This window comes from Pogona vitticeps, chromosome 2 (assembly GCF_051106095.1).
Source record: "Pogona vitticeps strain Pit_001003342236 chromosome 2, PviZW2.1, whole genome shotgun sequence".
Classification (NCBI taxonomy): domain Eukaryota; kingdom Metazoa; phylum Chordata; class Lepidosauria; order Squamata; family Agamidae; genus Pogona; species Pogona vitticeps.
In genome coordinates this window covers 184,989,620-185,003,541 of record NC_135784.1, presented here as the reverse complement: position 1 = coordinate 185,003,541, position 13,922 = coordinate 184,989,620, and the positions used below count along the sequence as shown (strand labels likewise).

At 40.6% G+C, this 13,922-nt stretch overlaps 1 protein-coding gene across 3 annotated transcripts; it reads right to left on the bottom strand.

The window, feature by feature from the left end:
• Positions 1 to 5,173: 5,173 nt before the first annotated feature.
• On the bottom strand, positions 5,174 to 13,094 carry ELOF1 (elongation factor 1). 3 transcript variants are annotated; one of them, XM_020791691.3, is made up of 4 exons: positions 13,000 to 13,094; positions 11,182 to 11,303; positions 9,920 to 9,990; positions 5,174 to 6,785 (listed from the first exon to the last, which is right to left on the bottom strand). In XM_020791691.3, the coding sequence occupies exons 2-4, from the start codon at positions 11,295 to 11,297 to the stop codon at positions 6,721 to 6,723; spliced, it is 252 nt and encodes an 83-aa protein (XP_020647350.1). In that variant the 5' UTR covers positions 11,298 to 11,303; positions 13,000 to 13,094; the 3' UTR covers positions 5,174 to 6,720. The 3 variants fall into 3 exon arrangements, with proteins under 3 accessions (XP_020647350.1, XP_078242764.1, XP_072847692.1); XM_078386638.1 differs by having other exon boundaries at positions 13,014 to 13,094; XM_072991591.2 differs by lacking the exon at positions 13,000 to 13,094 and adding an exon at positions 12,748 to 12,769.
• Between the last annotated feature and the right edge of the window lie 828 nt (positions 13,095 to 13,922).

Sequence of the window (13,922 nt, the reverse complement as noted above, 5' to 3'; positions counted from 1 at the left end):
AGTCTGTTTCACTGATTGGGAAAAATATTGATGAAGATTATAACTGTGATCTAATCATATGGGAGTTCAACAGTTGTATTTGCATGAACAAAGTTGTTGTACAGTAAAGACTATACCATCAGCAAACATGGTCCATGCTGCTCACACAACACAGGTGAAAAGGCACCTACAAACCTCTAGCAGAGAATGCACCTAACTCACTTCACTGTTTGAAGGGAAGTCAAGATAGCATTAGCTTCTAGACTTCAGAATACAAAGTTAGTTTCTAGTGGTTTCTCCTGTATAAAAAACTTGGAGCAACATTATTACATACAAAAAGGTAATTAGCCATTGGATACTAAAGACTTCAGCTGTCAAATCAACCTCTATTGAGTTGGATGTTTTAACATGCAACTTGCAATAATATTAGAAACTTACATTAAATAAATAACATAAAATAAGAAGATTCAAGACAACTGTAGTCCTATTACAGGATACTGTGCATTCTGTAGCTTCTATAGCGGGGGGGGGGGGGACAACACCTAAAGGATGAAGGCTAAAGAAAGACCAGGGTTAGCTGCCAGGGCCCCATGACTATCCTTGAATACTCTGTTCAAAGTTTCAGTAAATCACCTTGGCCATTAGGCAACTAAAGTGCCTGCATCCCATTTACTCAGCCTAATTGCTTAGCAAACAAACTAAGTCAGCTAATTCTGGACAAATATTCCATTTTGTGCTCCTGCTTTCTTACTATGCTTACTTTCTGCTGAGGTCAGTAGAAAGGGGGAAAGGCAAATTATATCAATCCCCTACCCTAGTTTCACAAGGAACAACAGAAGAGGAAGAATAAATCAGAATTACTAAATGATTGTTCTGTAAAACTAGCAGAACAAACAAGCAGATATGAGTAGCCTACTAAAATAGGAAATGGTCTATTATAGAAAACCGATTAGTCAGGCAGACTTGCAATTTTCATTTTTAGTTACATTTGAGTACAAATCTGGAGCAAAAAGACAAATGCCATGAGCTCTAAAGAAGGATATTAAAAATTAATATACAAAACTAAGAAAGAGAGGGAGCAAAAATAGTGGGGTCTCTCTCTCTCTCTCTGCTGAGGTTGGGTTTGGAGGACAAATATACATATACACACATATACTGATCTCAAACTAGATTAATTAACAGTTGCAAGGAAATAGATGAGGGCAACCAAAAGAGGAAAAACAAGAGCCATCTTCCATTCGATTCAATAAATCAAAGGGAAATTGTAACTAAGATTAGGGATGCTGAAAGATGAACAGACTAGTTTCCAACCTTGGGTAACTCAGGTGTTCTTGGACTGCAACCCCCAGAGATTCTGATCAGCACAACAGGTGATGATGGGGAATTGCATTCCAAAAACACCTGGATAACCTATGGTTGGGGATCAAGATAAAATAGAGACAAGACAGAAACAATACACAAAAGAACAAAATAGAAAAATGCAAGAATGGCAGCATTTCTTCAAAGAAAAATCTTCTGATGAAAGAAACTGAAATTTTGGCAAGTGAGGTGAAAGCTGCTCTCAGAACACTTAATCTAGAATCAATGGAATAACCATATAATTATTTCAGGCTGAGGGAGTAACTACATGTGACTACATTTAACCCACTGTTTGGTCCATAGGGATGGGCTGGTTTGCTCCTAAAGCCAGCAATCAGATTATCTCTTTGATGGAGCGAACCAGCCCATCTCCTATAGTGGACGAACCTTTCTGCAACATTTCCTGTCCGCACCTTTCTGGCCCCTATAAGGGACTTCTGCTTTCTTTCCGTGTTGGTAGGATCACTCTGTTTTGGTTCATCTCCAGTAAGTGCAATTGCTGGAAAATTCCAGTGAGCTGGCAAATGGAAGCTTCAATTTCCCTACATCATTAGTAGTTTATACAGACAGTTTAACCACTTAAATGATATGGGGTAATTAGAAAATTAAAAACATCCCTCTCTCTGCAGAGAGAGGAAGCAAAACAAAAAACAAAACAAAAAACCACAACATTCAAATTAGACTCAGAAAAGGAAGAGGCACTAGAGATCACATAGTATAGCACAGAATTTCTGAATAAATGTTTGTGCTTTCTAGATTATGGCAAAATCTTTGACTTAGTGGATCATAAAAAACTATGGGCAAAATCCTATTGTGTAACCCAGCACAATTGGGATCAGGTGCTAGAAATGTTTAACTTACAGCCTCAAGATGCAGGGCAGTGGGGAGGACCTTTAAAAATAAATAACTGCTGCCAGACCATCCCTGTTATCAATCAGTGGGAATTTTTTTTTTTACTTTTAAAGGTCCCCCCGTCTCTCTGTCCTGAGGCTCCCAAAGAATTGGCAAAAGTGTCAGAATCTGTCCACTATATATGAATAACACTGCATATAGCAAGATGGATTAGATTCAGATGAAGGGGGGTGAAAAGTGGTGAAATAAATATTAGTGACTTAAGTTACGAAGATGACAACATGCTTGTTGGCAAAAAACTAGCAAATACTGATGAAGAGGAAATACAAAAGTGTAAAAGCAAGATTACAGCTGAATACTAGGATGATCACAATTAAAGAACTGCATAATTTTAATGTTGAATAATGAAGAAATCGAATTGGTGAAGATTTTTTGCATTTTGGTGCTGCCATCAATTCAACAGAGACCTTACCAGAGGAGTCCTCCAGTGAAGATGAGCCTGAGGAACTGGACACTTCATTGTTTGGGACTGAAGACTTGCTTCACTCTACAGATGTTCATTTCACATGCTAGAAAGGTTATGCTCAAAATCCTACAGCAGTATGTGTACTGAGAACAACCAGGAGCACAAGCTGGATTTCGAAGGGGCAGAGGAACTAGAGACCAAACTGCTAACAATGCACTGGATTAAGGAGAAAGCCAGAGAGTTCCAGAAAAATATCTACTTCTGCTTCATAGACTACACAAAAGCCTTTGACTGTGTGGACCACAACAAACTATGGCAAGTTCTTAAAGAAATGGGAGTGTCTGACCACCTTATCCATCTCCTGAGAAACCTATATGTGGGACAGGAAGCAACAGTTAGAACTGGATATGGAACAACTGATTGGTTCACAATTGGGAAAGGAGTACGACAAGGCTGTATATTGTCCCCTTGCTTATTTAACTTATATGCAGAATACATCATGCGAACGGCTGGACTGGAGGAATCCTAAATCAGAATTAAGATTGCCGGAAGAAATATCAACAACCTCAGATATGCAGATGATACCACTCTGGTGGCATAAAGTGAGGAGGAATTAAAGAACCTCTTAATGAGGGTGAAAGAGGAGAGCGCAAAAATGGTCTGAAGCTCAATATCAAAAGAAGAAGAAGATGATGATGATCATGGCAACTGATCTCATCGTCTCCTGCAATTAGAAGGAGAAGATATGGAGGTGGTGACAGATTTTATTTCTTGGGCTCCATGATCACTGCAGATGGGAACAGCAGCCACGAAATTAAAAGATGCCTGCTTCTTGGGAGGAAAGTGATGACAAACCTCGACAGCATCTTAAAAAGCAGAGACATCACCTTGCTGACAAAGGTCCACATAGTCAAAGCTATGGTTATTCCAGCAGTGTTGTATGGAAGTGAGAGGTGGACTATAAAAAAGGCTGACCACCGAATAACTGATGCTTTTGAATTGTGGTGCTGGAGGAGACTCTTGAGAGTCCCCTGGATGGCAAGGAGATCAAACATATTCATTCAGAAGGATATCAACCCTGAGTGCTCACTGGAAGGACAGATCCTGAAGCTGAGGCTCCAATACTTTGGCCATCTCATGAGAAACGAAGACTCCTTGGAAAAGACCTTGATGTTGGGAAAGTGTGAAGGCAAGAGGAGAAGGGGACGACAGGGGACAAGATAGCTGAACAGTGTCATCGAAGCTACCAACATGAATTTGACCCAACTCCAGGAGGCAGTGGAATTCAGGAGAGCCTGGCGTGCTCTGGTCCATGGCGTCACAAAGAGTCGGACACAATGTACTGTAATGACTAAACAACAGCAGCAGATGCTGGACCCTCAGGGACGCAGGAGCCTGAGCTCCTACTGGGGCTTCAGGAGCTGCGGGTAAGGAGCAGATGGTATGATCACCTCTCCCAGCCCCCAAGAGTGAAGAAGGACGAATTCTCTTTCCTCCAGGGAGATTCAAGAGCCAAACTCTGAAGTTGTGTTCTTCCTTGCCACCTGAATACCTGTAGCTGTATACTGACTCAGGCTCCAGAAAATACTAATTATCTATAGTATTCCCAATTACTATCCACTTATGTGAAATATATACAATGAACAAATCTGAAAAAGAACTCATTCAATACATTGAAGATGGTAAATCTTACAGAGACAGTAGACTTCCACAAAAACAAATAAATGAATCAAAGTCAACCCTGAATTCTGGCTAGAAGCCAAAATAATTAAACTGAAGCAATTGTATTTGGAGACATACAAAAACAAATGGAAAAGACAATAACTGAAGCTGTAAGAAAAAGAAAACAAGAAGACCAAACATGAGATACATTGACTCAACAAAGGAAACTACAGCTTTAAGACCTCTCCTGGAGGTTATTAGTTCACAGGATTATCATAATTTGTTTATTTATTCAAAACATTTGTAGCCCATCCTATATCACAAAATCTCAGTAAGTAGTGAATTGATACTACATAACAGATTAATGAAAACCTGTTTCCTGCATTGAGCAGGGTGGTGGTGGACACAACTGGTTTATAGGCCCCTTCCAACTCAATCATGCAATGATAAGAATCTCCACGTTAAAAAAAGACTACCCAGACAAAAACATGCACTTAAAAATGAGCTAACACAAAAACAATGGACAATAGCAGTATTAACACAGAAAGTATACAAAATGAAAGAGCAGTGCAAACCAGCCAAAATGGAAGCCATTACAAAGAAAATTTCCCCCCAAAGTAGTAAGAACTCAGAAACTACCGTTTCCCCAAAAATAAGACCTAACTTGAAAATAAGCCCTAGAACGATTTTTCAGGATGCTCAAAATATAAGCTCTACCCCAAATATAAGCCCATTAAGTGAAACTGCAACCACCAAAGCAGTTAGGAATCACAAACAGCTGCAGAGACTTCAAACCAACCATAAACTTTCTGTGACGTCATGTCACACCAGCAGAAACACAAGACAATGAAAGGCTACTTTTCTAATATAGTATTTATTTAAAAGGCATGTTAATTACCTCAGAAGCTCCTCAAATACATAAAATCAAGAGGTGAGTTTCTGTTATCACAGATATTATTTACATATAAGGACATGCACATAAATCACAAAAAGAACATGGAATTCCTTTTGGTTCAGATCTTAAAAGGCCTCCTCGCTGCCAAACAGGGAAGGGGCCAAATGCTTCCCCATTCCTGATAACCAGATTCAGAAGGAAACTCCCACCCAACCCCTTGCTCTGAAGTGTAGCTCTCCCGCTGCTTGCCCCTCTGTGGCCAATTACATGTGTGGAAGTTGTCTGGAAGGACCTATTATCAGACCACCAGAAAGTAAGTAAGAGAAAAGGAGTCAAACGCGCAATTGAGTGAACAGTTCTAGCAAGCACACTGCATGCTCACGACACATCTAAAAATACAGTGAAGAGGATTCGAAAGCAAAATGAAAGGGGAGAAGGCAGGGATCTAGAACAACATATTGTTCAATTCCACATGTGCACATTATCCACCACCTATTTGTCAGAAGATGACACAACTTCTCAGCCAGGCACGAAGCCTGAATGAAAGTTTTGTGCTGTATTAGAATTGTCAACATCCTTCACTCAGTTGTGCAGAGGATCGAATCTCAGAAATTTCATATTATTGGCAACTAAGTCGACTTTCAAATAAGTAAATTAAAACTACACTTCCTTCAAAGGTTATAAAGTTTCTATCTGAAATTGTAAAATCAAACTGTTGAGAATTTTTTTGCACCGTATTGGTGGATCCATGGTTTTTATGCAGAGGCAAACTCAGGTTTCTCCAAACTAATTTGTGGAAAAGAGTTCTGCTTGCCAAGTATCAAGAAAATGGAGAAGAGTCCAATGCACAAACGGGCACAGAAAAATAACTGTTGGCAGGAAATGAGCTGTAAGACATTCTCCTGGAAGTGTGGAAATACAAACAGAACCCACTACGATCCTTTCTAATGGCAAACAGCCTATCAAAGGAAGTTACTGTAGTGCTCCAGTCTAGTACTCAACCAGATGCTAAAATACTATGTCATGAAACCAGAAGTAAATTATTTCTTATCACCTGTGTAGGGTTGCTAGTTAAACAGGGCAGTTTAACCTTGGACACAAGGAGCATAGCACTCCCAAGTAATACCAGCAGTTATCAAGATACAAAGATGCTTTCATTGAAGCCCATTCTATAAACTGAGGGATCCTTGATAGGACTGTGATCAAAACAGTCATTGACACTAAGATGTCCAATGGCCAGGCTCTTTATAAAAGTGCTTGCCTTTCTCTTTCTTAGAGGTTCAAATGATAGTTTTAGAGGTACAATCCAACAATATTCACACAAAAGGACAGGATTATTGGATGGGGGAGACAATAAGAACCACAATTTCCCAGCCACCCCAGTTGTAACTTCAGCACATTCTGTAAGCAATGCAAGACATAACAGACAACCCCCATCCAATTCAATCCAGCCCAGCCCAAGTTCAGAAATGTTGTTATTTCCTGGCAAGTTCCTCTTCAGTTGCTGCTACTGATTGGCTGCCTCACAAGCATCTATCCAATCGCTGTAAACATCCACTGGTTCTGAAAGATCTTTAGGATCAAAAGTCAAGGAAGAGAACCTACTGCACAAAAACATATTTAATTTAATGTATGCCACCACCAATACATCCCATTGTTGTATCTCTATAATCCTTCATACCTATGTTCTTTCTCCGAACAAGTATTTCAGTTCAGACCATTCTCTGGGCAATATCCTGTCACTACAGAGCTAGTAATGTTTTCTGTTTGCTAACTCCTAATAGAGCATAGCAGAAGAATAAAACTGAGACAGGCCCCAAGGAATGAGCAAACAGGCCCAGCAAACAGGGAGAGCAAACAGGAGTTTGATGGAGGTGTCTACGAAAATTTTTGGTTTCTGGATTTAGCTATATATTAGTGGACTTTCCCATGCTTCAAGGCAGACAATACAAAGGGCACTCAATAACAAACAGATAAAAGTAAAAAAGTAACAGGGATTCTGAAGAAAAGAGACACCTGCAGTGATGATGACCTGCAAAGTGTGTGCATTGTTTTTCTTCATTCCTGAGAATAACACAGCATACACATGCAGCAAATGTGAACTTGTAGCTCTGTTAGAAGAAAAAGTGAGGAAACTGGAGCAGTGTGGCCATACTTCAGGCTATAAGAGAAGATAAAGAGTACGTAGACCTCTCAAGCAGCAGCAGCCAAGGGAGGCACTAAAGTGAAATGCCAGTTGATTGAAGAAGGGCTAACGTTGTCCTGATTTTCAAAAAGGACAAAAAGAAAGAACCAGGGAACTACAGACTGATAAGCCTGACATCAATCCCAGGAAAAATTCTGGAGCAGATTATAAAGCAATCACTCTGCAAGCACCTTGAAAACGATGCAGCAGTAACTAGAAGCCAACACAGATTTGTCAGGAACAAATCCTGCCTTCCTAATATCATCTCACTTTTTGCTCAGGTAACCTCCCTGGTAGACAATGGGAATGCTGTAGACTCACATCGCTTGACAACCCTTTTGAAGAAAGTGCACCATAATATTCTGATTATCAAGCTAACTAGCTATGGGCTGGATAGCACAAATGTAAGGGTGGGTACACAGGTGGTTACAGAATTGTATCCAGAGTAATTATCAAAGACTCCTTCTCAAACTGGGAGGAAGAAACAAGTGGGGTACACAAGGCTCAGATCTGGACCTAGTGCTTTTCAACATTTTTATTAATGACTTGGATGAGGGGGCGCACAGAATGTTTATCCAATTTGCACATGAAACAAAATTGGGTGGAATAATTAGCACCCTGGAAGGGAGAAACAAAATTTAAAAGGATCTTGATAGGCTTGAGCAATGGGCTAAAAACAACAGAATGAAACCTAACCGAGATAAGTGCAAAGTTTTACACCCAAGAAAAAAACACAAACACATGGTTACAGGATGGGGGGGTACATAATACTATATGAAAGAAAGATTTTGGAATTTTTGTAAATTATAAGCTGAATAAGAACCAACAGTGTGATATGGCTGCAAAAGAGGCGAACACTATTTTAGGCTGCAACTCCTATGCACTCTCCAAATCCTGCGAAGTGTTAGTTCCCCTCTATTTGACACTGGTCAGGCCTCATCTTGAACACTGTGTCCAGTTCTAGATACAGTATACCACCTTAAGAAGGATGCAGAAAAGTGGAATAAATTCAAAAGAAGACAAGGATGATAAGGGGACTGGAAACCAAGATCTATGAGAAAAGACTGAAAAAACTGGGCATGTTTAGCCTTGAGAAAACAAGAGTGAGGTGGTTGATATACAGTGGTGCCCCGCTTGATGAATACCTCATTGTACAACGAATCCACTATACGACGAGGTTTTTGCGATTGCTATTGCGATCGCAAAGCGACGTGTCTATGGGGAAAATCCGCTTTACGATGATTGGTTCCCTGCTTCGGGAACCGATTTTTTGCTTAACAACGATCAAAACAGCTGATCGTCGGGTTTCCAAAATGGCTCCTCACAGTGTTAGGGACAGATTCTTCGCTCTACAGGGAGCAGAAAATGGCCGCCCTATGGAGGATCTTTGCTTTACGATGAGGTATTTCACCCTTTAGAACGCATTAACCAGTTTCTAATGCATTCTAATGGGCTTTTTACTTTCACTTGACAATGATTTCGCTCTACAGCGATTTCGCTGGAATGGATTAACGTCGTCAAGCGAGGCACCACTGTAATGCTCTTTTCAAATATTTGAAAGAGGAAGGAATGGGATCTGTTCTCAATCATCCCTGAATGCAGAACGTGTAATAATGGGACCAATTTGCAAGAAGCCAGATTTTGGCTGAATATCAGGAAAAAAACACCTTTACTGTTAAGAGCAGTATGACAATGGGACCAATTAGCTTGGGAGGTGGTGAGCAGTCCAACACTGCACGCATTCAAGAGAAAATTAGACAACCACCTGTCAGATAAACTCAATTTGGATTCCTGCCTTGGGCAAGGGCTTGGACGCAATAGCCTTACAGACTACTTCCAAGTCCATTATTCTATCATTCTATGATTTAATTTAAATGGTCTGAAAGCCTTCTATCTGTCCATTTCAGCTTCCAAGGCTCCTTCATATTCCCTTCTGCTCTGGGGAAGCCTATGGGCAAGGGAGCCTTTAATAGTAAAAATTACCACCGGATTGCAGCTGCCAGAATTGGGACCAGTGGCAGTGATCCGGCCTTGAATTAAAGGCTATCCACCCCCAAGCTCTGAAAAGCTTATCCATGGCAAAAGGGGCCCCTAGAAAGCCTCAGAACTTGAAACAGGGAGGCAGGAGTCTTTCAACTCATTTAAATTAAATACTACCTGCACCAGATGATGACATCATTTGGCTCCATGATATACTTTACACCAACAGGATTTTGATCACTGTGTTTTACAAAGATAAGACTAACGTATTTTAACAATTTTTTGAGGTAAATAAGGGAATCCAACCAGTGGGCAGAGCAACTGCATCTTGGTTGCTGGGGGTTGTCTCACAACAACTAAACTTTCTGGATCCCTGTCATTCCCCACTTTTTGCTCTGGTACAAATCAGATAAAACGTTTACAATCCAGGAATCTTTATTCTTCTTCCTTCACTGCAATCACATTTTTCTTTCATCCAGGTGGGGTGGATCAAGAATTACTTACTGCGAATACTTTTATGGAATAAAATACCAAAGGATACATGTTATTGGGGTTTGAAATTCTTCCAGACACACAGTACATGATATCACTCCAGTATTCCGAGCTCTATCCCTGGAATAAAGATACCATTTTATAGATGCAAACACTTCCAATCTCCTTGCGCATCTGAGAAACTAGAAATCAGAAGAGTAAACAGGGACCTGACTCAAAATAGCAGTTAGGATATGTATTTAGCATATTAAGTCTGGCAAAATTGCGTATCTCCCTCCTGCGCCACACATGAACCTGTGAAAAAGTGAACTACCTTGATCTTGTAATACTGTGGCTGCAATTTTTCCCTGTATATATTTCTGCATCATACCCTCCTTTTGTATTTGCTGTATTCCCTATATTCACACAGTTCTATTGCTACTAATTTTCAATTTAAAACCCCCCACATCCTTTAAAAACCATTTTAAAAAGAGCAGTAAGTACATATGGTTTAGGCGTCTGGCTGTGGAGACAGAGGCTGGGAGTTTGATCCCCCACTTTGCCTCCTTGACAGGGACTGGATTTAATGATCCATAGGATCCCTCCCAGCTCTGCAGTTCTAAAATGATGATAATGATATTCATTTCAGCTAAAATTCAATTGGGTTGAAGAGAAGAGTTAACCTCCATAAATCTTCCCTGAGGATGGGAAAAGGACAGTTTATTTCTTCTCCTTTCACTATATGTAGAAGTAATAGGAAACCACACAATAAAGGACACAGAGGATATTTCTGGAGGTTGTCTTTCAAACTGAAGAAATTCTGGCCATTTTACTTTAGATCTAGTGTGCTATGCTTGAGGAGAATAAGATACAATAACTCCAAATGCACAGATTGGAAGAAGATGAACACATGAAACCTCTTCAAAAGTTGGACCACCACTACTCCCTTCACCCTCAGTTCCTTTATTACCCCAGCTAGAAAATCACATATATTCTCCTGCATTTCCATTTTTTGCAATTGTCTGTTTTAAGAATCTGAGTTTCCAACTGCTGCAACCTGTTATTATTGTTCTGTACTACCACATAACTTCAGACTTATGGTGATCCTAAAAAGGTTTTCAAGGTATGTGAGACATTTAGCAAGTGATCACTACCCCCCCCCCCACACACACACATCATCAATGACTTTCAATGTCTGAGCAGGGATTTGAACCTGTCAGCTGGGACTGAGCCTAACACTATCTGTGACACTGGGTCTCATAACATATTAAGCAGATTCAATTTGCCATCGATCAGAGAATTTCTATTCTTCCACGTGCGTATACAACTTACATTTTAACATCACAGGATTTTTCATGGTTACAGAAGGGGCAAGTAAACTGTGTCTCAAGTGTCCCTGTCATCTTCTTTTTGGGTGGAGGCTTCCGTTTTGATTTCCTACGCCCCATCCTTGCCTGCAGGAAAATAAAGACAAGAGTTACCCATACTTGCTGATAAAGAGATACAAATCTTTGCAAACCCTTTCCATTCTGCAATCTAGCACCAGAGGGCTTAGAGCGGCCAGATCTGCAATAAGGTAGGTCCTTCAATTGAGGGAGCAGAGGCTAACAGTGAAGGAGTGGTGCTTCGTTGCTCAGTAGGAAAGGGAGCTTAATGGGCTAATTGGTGGGTGTCTGTTGTCTTAGTTTAAACCAAAAGCAGAACATGACCAGCATGTTTACATGTCTAAGAGCAGGAGTTTTTATCGAGTCATGCCTCTACCGAAAGCCCACAACAGTCTAGACTTCAACTCTAAGATTTTACTGCTTTTTCACCCACTCTTAATACTACCAATATTTCACTTCAGGTTTTTTTAAAAGGATTATTCAGAATCTCAATTTAATCTGTAGCTTTCTCAATATTAAGACTTATGTTTCTATTTCTTCTTTCAGCCTCAACTAAAATACTGTATCTAACTGTGATTCCAGAAACAGAGGCCAGTCAGCTTCCTCACCCTAAGAGGATCCCATAAGCACATAGCAGAAGCCAATGAAGTATATAATTTAAAGCAAATTAACATATTAGTTTCATCTTTAATGCAAACCTCATGGCTATAGTACCTTGACTGATTTGCTATTACACTTTTGTTTGCCTCTTTTTCTACCATCAACTTTGATCTAGAACTCAACCTTTTCCACTATTCTGAGATGCTTTGGTTGGTCCCCAAAGGACTGCCCAACTGTGGCCTTTTCCTCTTATCATCCAATGGGGTTACCATTGTTTTTTATGCCCCACAAACGAGGTTTCATCTGCCCATGTCCCTACCACAAAAGGACTTAAACACAGAAACATCCACAAATCTTATTTAACCCCAGCTTCTATATAGATAATCGGGGGGGGGGGGGGGAGCTCTGTTCCTAATACATATAATGCAAACTACGTCCTGCCAATTTTTCCAGGAAAAAAACCCAGAAAATTGGTATGTGTGTGTGTGCTTCCAAAGCCATTGGGGGGGCGCTTCTGGAAAAATCGAAAAAACATGGAGTGTGGAATATGTTACTTTACAATGACAAGTAATGTGTCTATGCCATGGTATTCAAATTATATGACATGAAGACCTTAATGAAAGAGGTCTGAAACTTTATTTAAGTTTTCTCTAGAGATATAAACATTTGAAAATTTCATTTTCCCCCCCAGGGAAAAAAAAGTGAGGAAAAAGGAAATATTCGGAAATTACATCTCTACTCCTGCCAGCTGAACAACCAAAAAAGGGAGAAACCGGGACCCCATCACTGCCGAATAGGCCCGGGTATCCGCATCCTTTTGCTAACAAACTGATGGCGGGGGGGGGGGAATAAAAGAGTTGGCAGCTGTAAAGGGAGAGATCAGCAATACAAAAAGCGAGCGAGTTAGACGGACCAGAGAGAAGAGTAGGAGTAAACACTCCCACAAGCCTTTCTCTTGGTTCTGTAGGAACGAAATGTCCCAGCGTGGCTTGAAATGGAGACCACGCGAACAGTAAGCGAGGGCTACCCTCTTCCCTTCCCTTCCCTTCGTGCAGCAGCCATTGCCGCCGCTTCGGCCCTTCTCGGGGACTAGGTCCCGAAATAAACTTCGCTTCGAGATCAAGAGGCCAAAGGCTCCCCCATTGATTCAATCCCTTTCCCCTACCTGGCCTCACGAACCTTCCTAGGCCTCGTTTCCAACGGAGACCAGAACTTCCGGCGCCACAACCGGAAATGAACCGTTAGCACCGCCCCATTCCCTATAGGTCAGCGGAGGGTGGCAACGGGACTTGTTCGCGGGAGGTGGGCGTGACCCGGTCGGAAACGCGACCTGGTTTTGGAAGCGCGGCGGAGAAATCCCGGCCTTTCACGCTGGATATTTCACGCTTATGCGTTACATCTGGCGGGAATACAGCGTGTGCCTGTTAAGCATACAAGTGCATATAAGGAGTATATAAAGATTTAATAAAACATTTTTAAAATGTCGCTCTGCTGATCAGGACAAGTTTAATCCTTATTTTCATATTGGATACAGAGGACGCTTTGAGAAATATGTTCAGACAATATTGTCAGCCGTTGAGATCCCACCTTAGAGGTGGAATTGGCGCTGGCGGGACTTAATGTTAAAAAAAACCCTTCCCATATAGACATTTCTTCCGTGCTTTTTAAAGCGCTCCTGACTTGCAATGTCCATATTAATTAAAAAAAAACCCCTCCAAAATTCGTGTCATGAACAGCTCTGCTAAAGTCCTAGAAACTTAAAAGTTGTGATTTCCTTGATGCATTTCATGTTTGGTCTTCATCTTTTCCTACTGCTTTCCAGTTTTCTCAGTATTAATATCTTTTCCAGTGGATTTTTTCATACTGATATTTCTGAAGTAGGGCAGCCTATCTAGTCATTTTGCCTTTTAGTGATTGTTCAGGCTTGATTTGCTCTAGAACACATGCATGTGGTCTTTTTGGTGGTTTGTGATAACCATCATACTTTTTTCCAACATCTTGTTTTAAATGAGTCATTTTTTTCTCTTGTCATATTTCTTGTTCTGCTTTCATTTTAAGAGAGTTGCTCCAAGGCATCTGTTCTAATTT

What these genes read in the sequence shown, in the direction of transcription:
- ELOF1 (XM_020791691.3), bottom strand. Translation starts at nt 11,297, where the DNA reads ATGGGGCGTAGGAAATCAAAACGGAAGCCTCCACCCAAAAAGAAGATG. An exon ending in AAATCCTGTGATGTTAAAAT is followed by an intron (nt 9,991 to 11,181) that starts GTAAGTTGTATA and finishes TCTTTATTCCAG; the next exon opens with GGATAGAGCTCGGAATACTG. An exon ending in ATTTCAAACCCCAATAACAT is followed by an intron (nt 6,786 to 9,919) that starts GTATCCTTTGGT and finishes TTGATCCTAAAG; the next exon opens with ATCTTTCAGAACCAGTGGAT.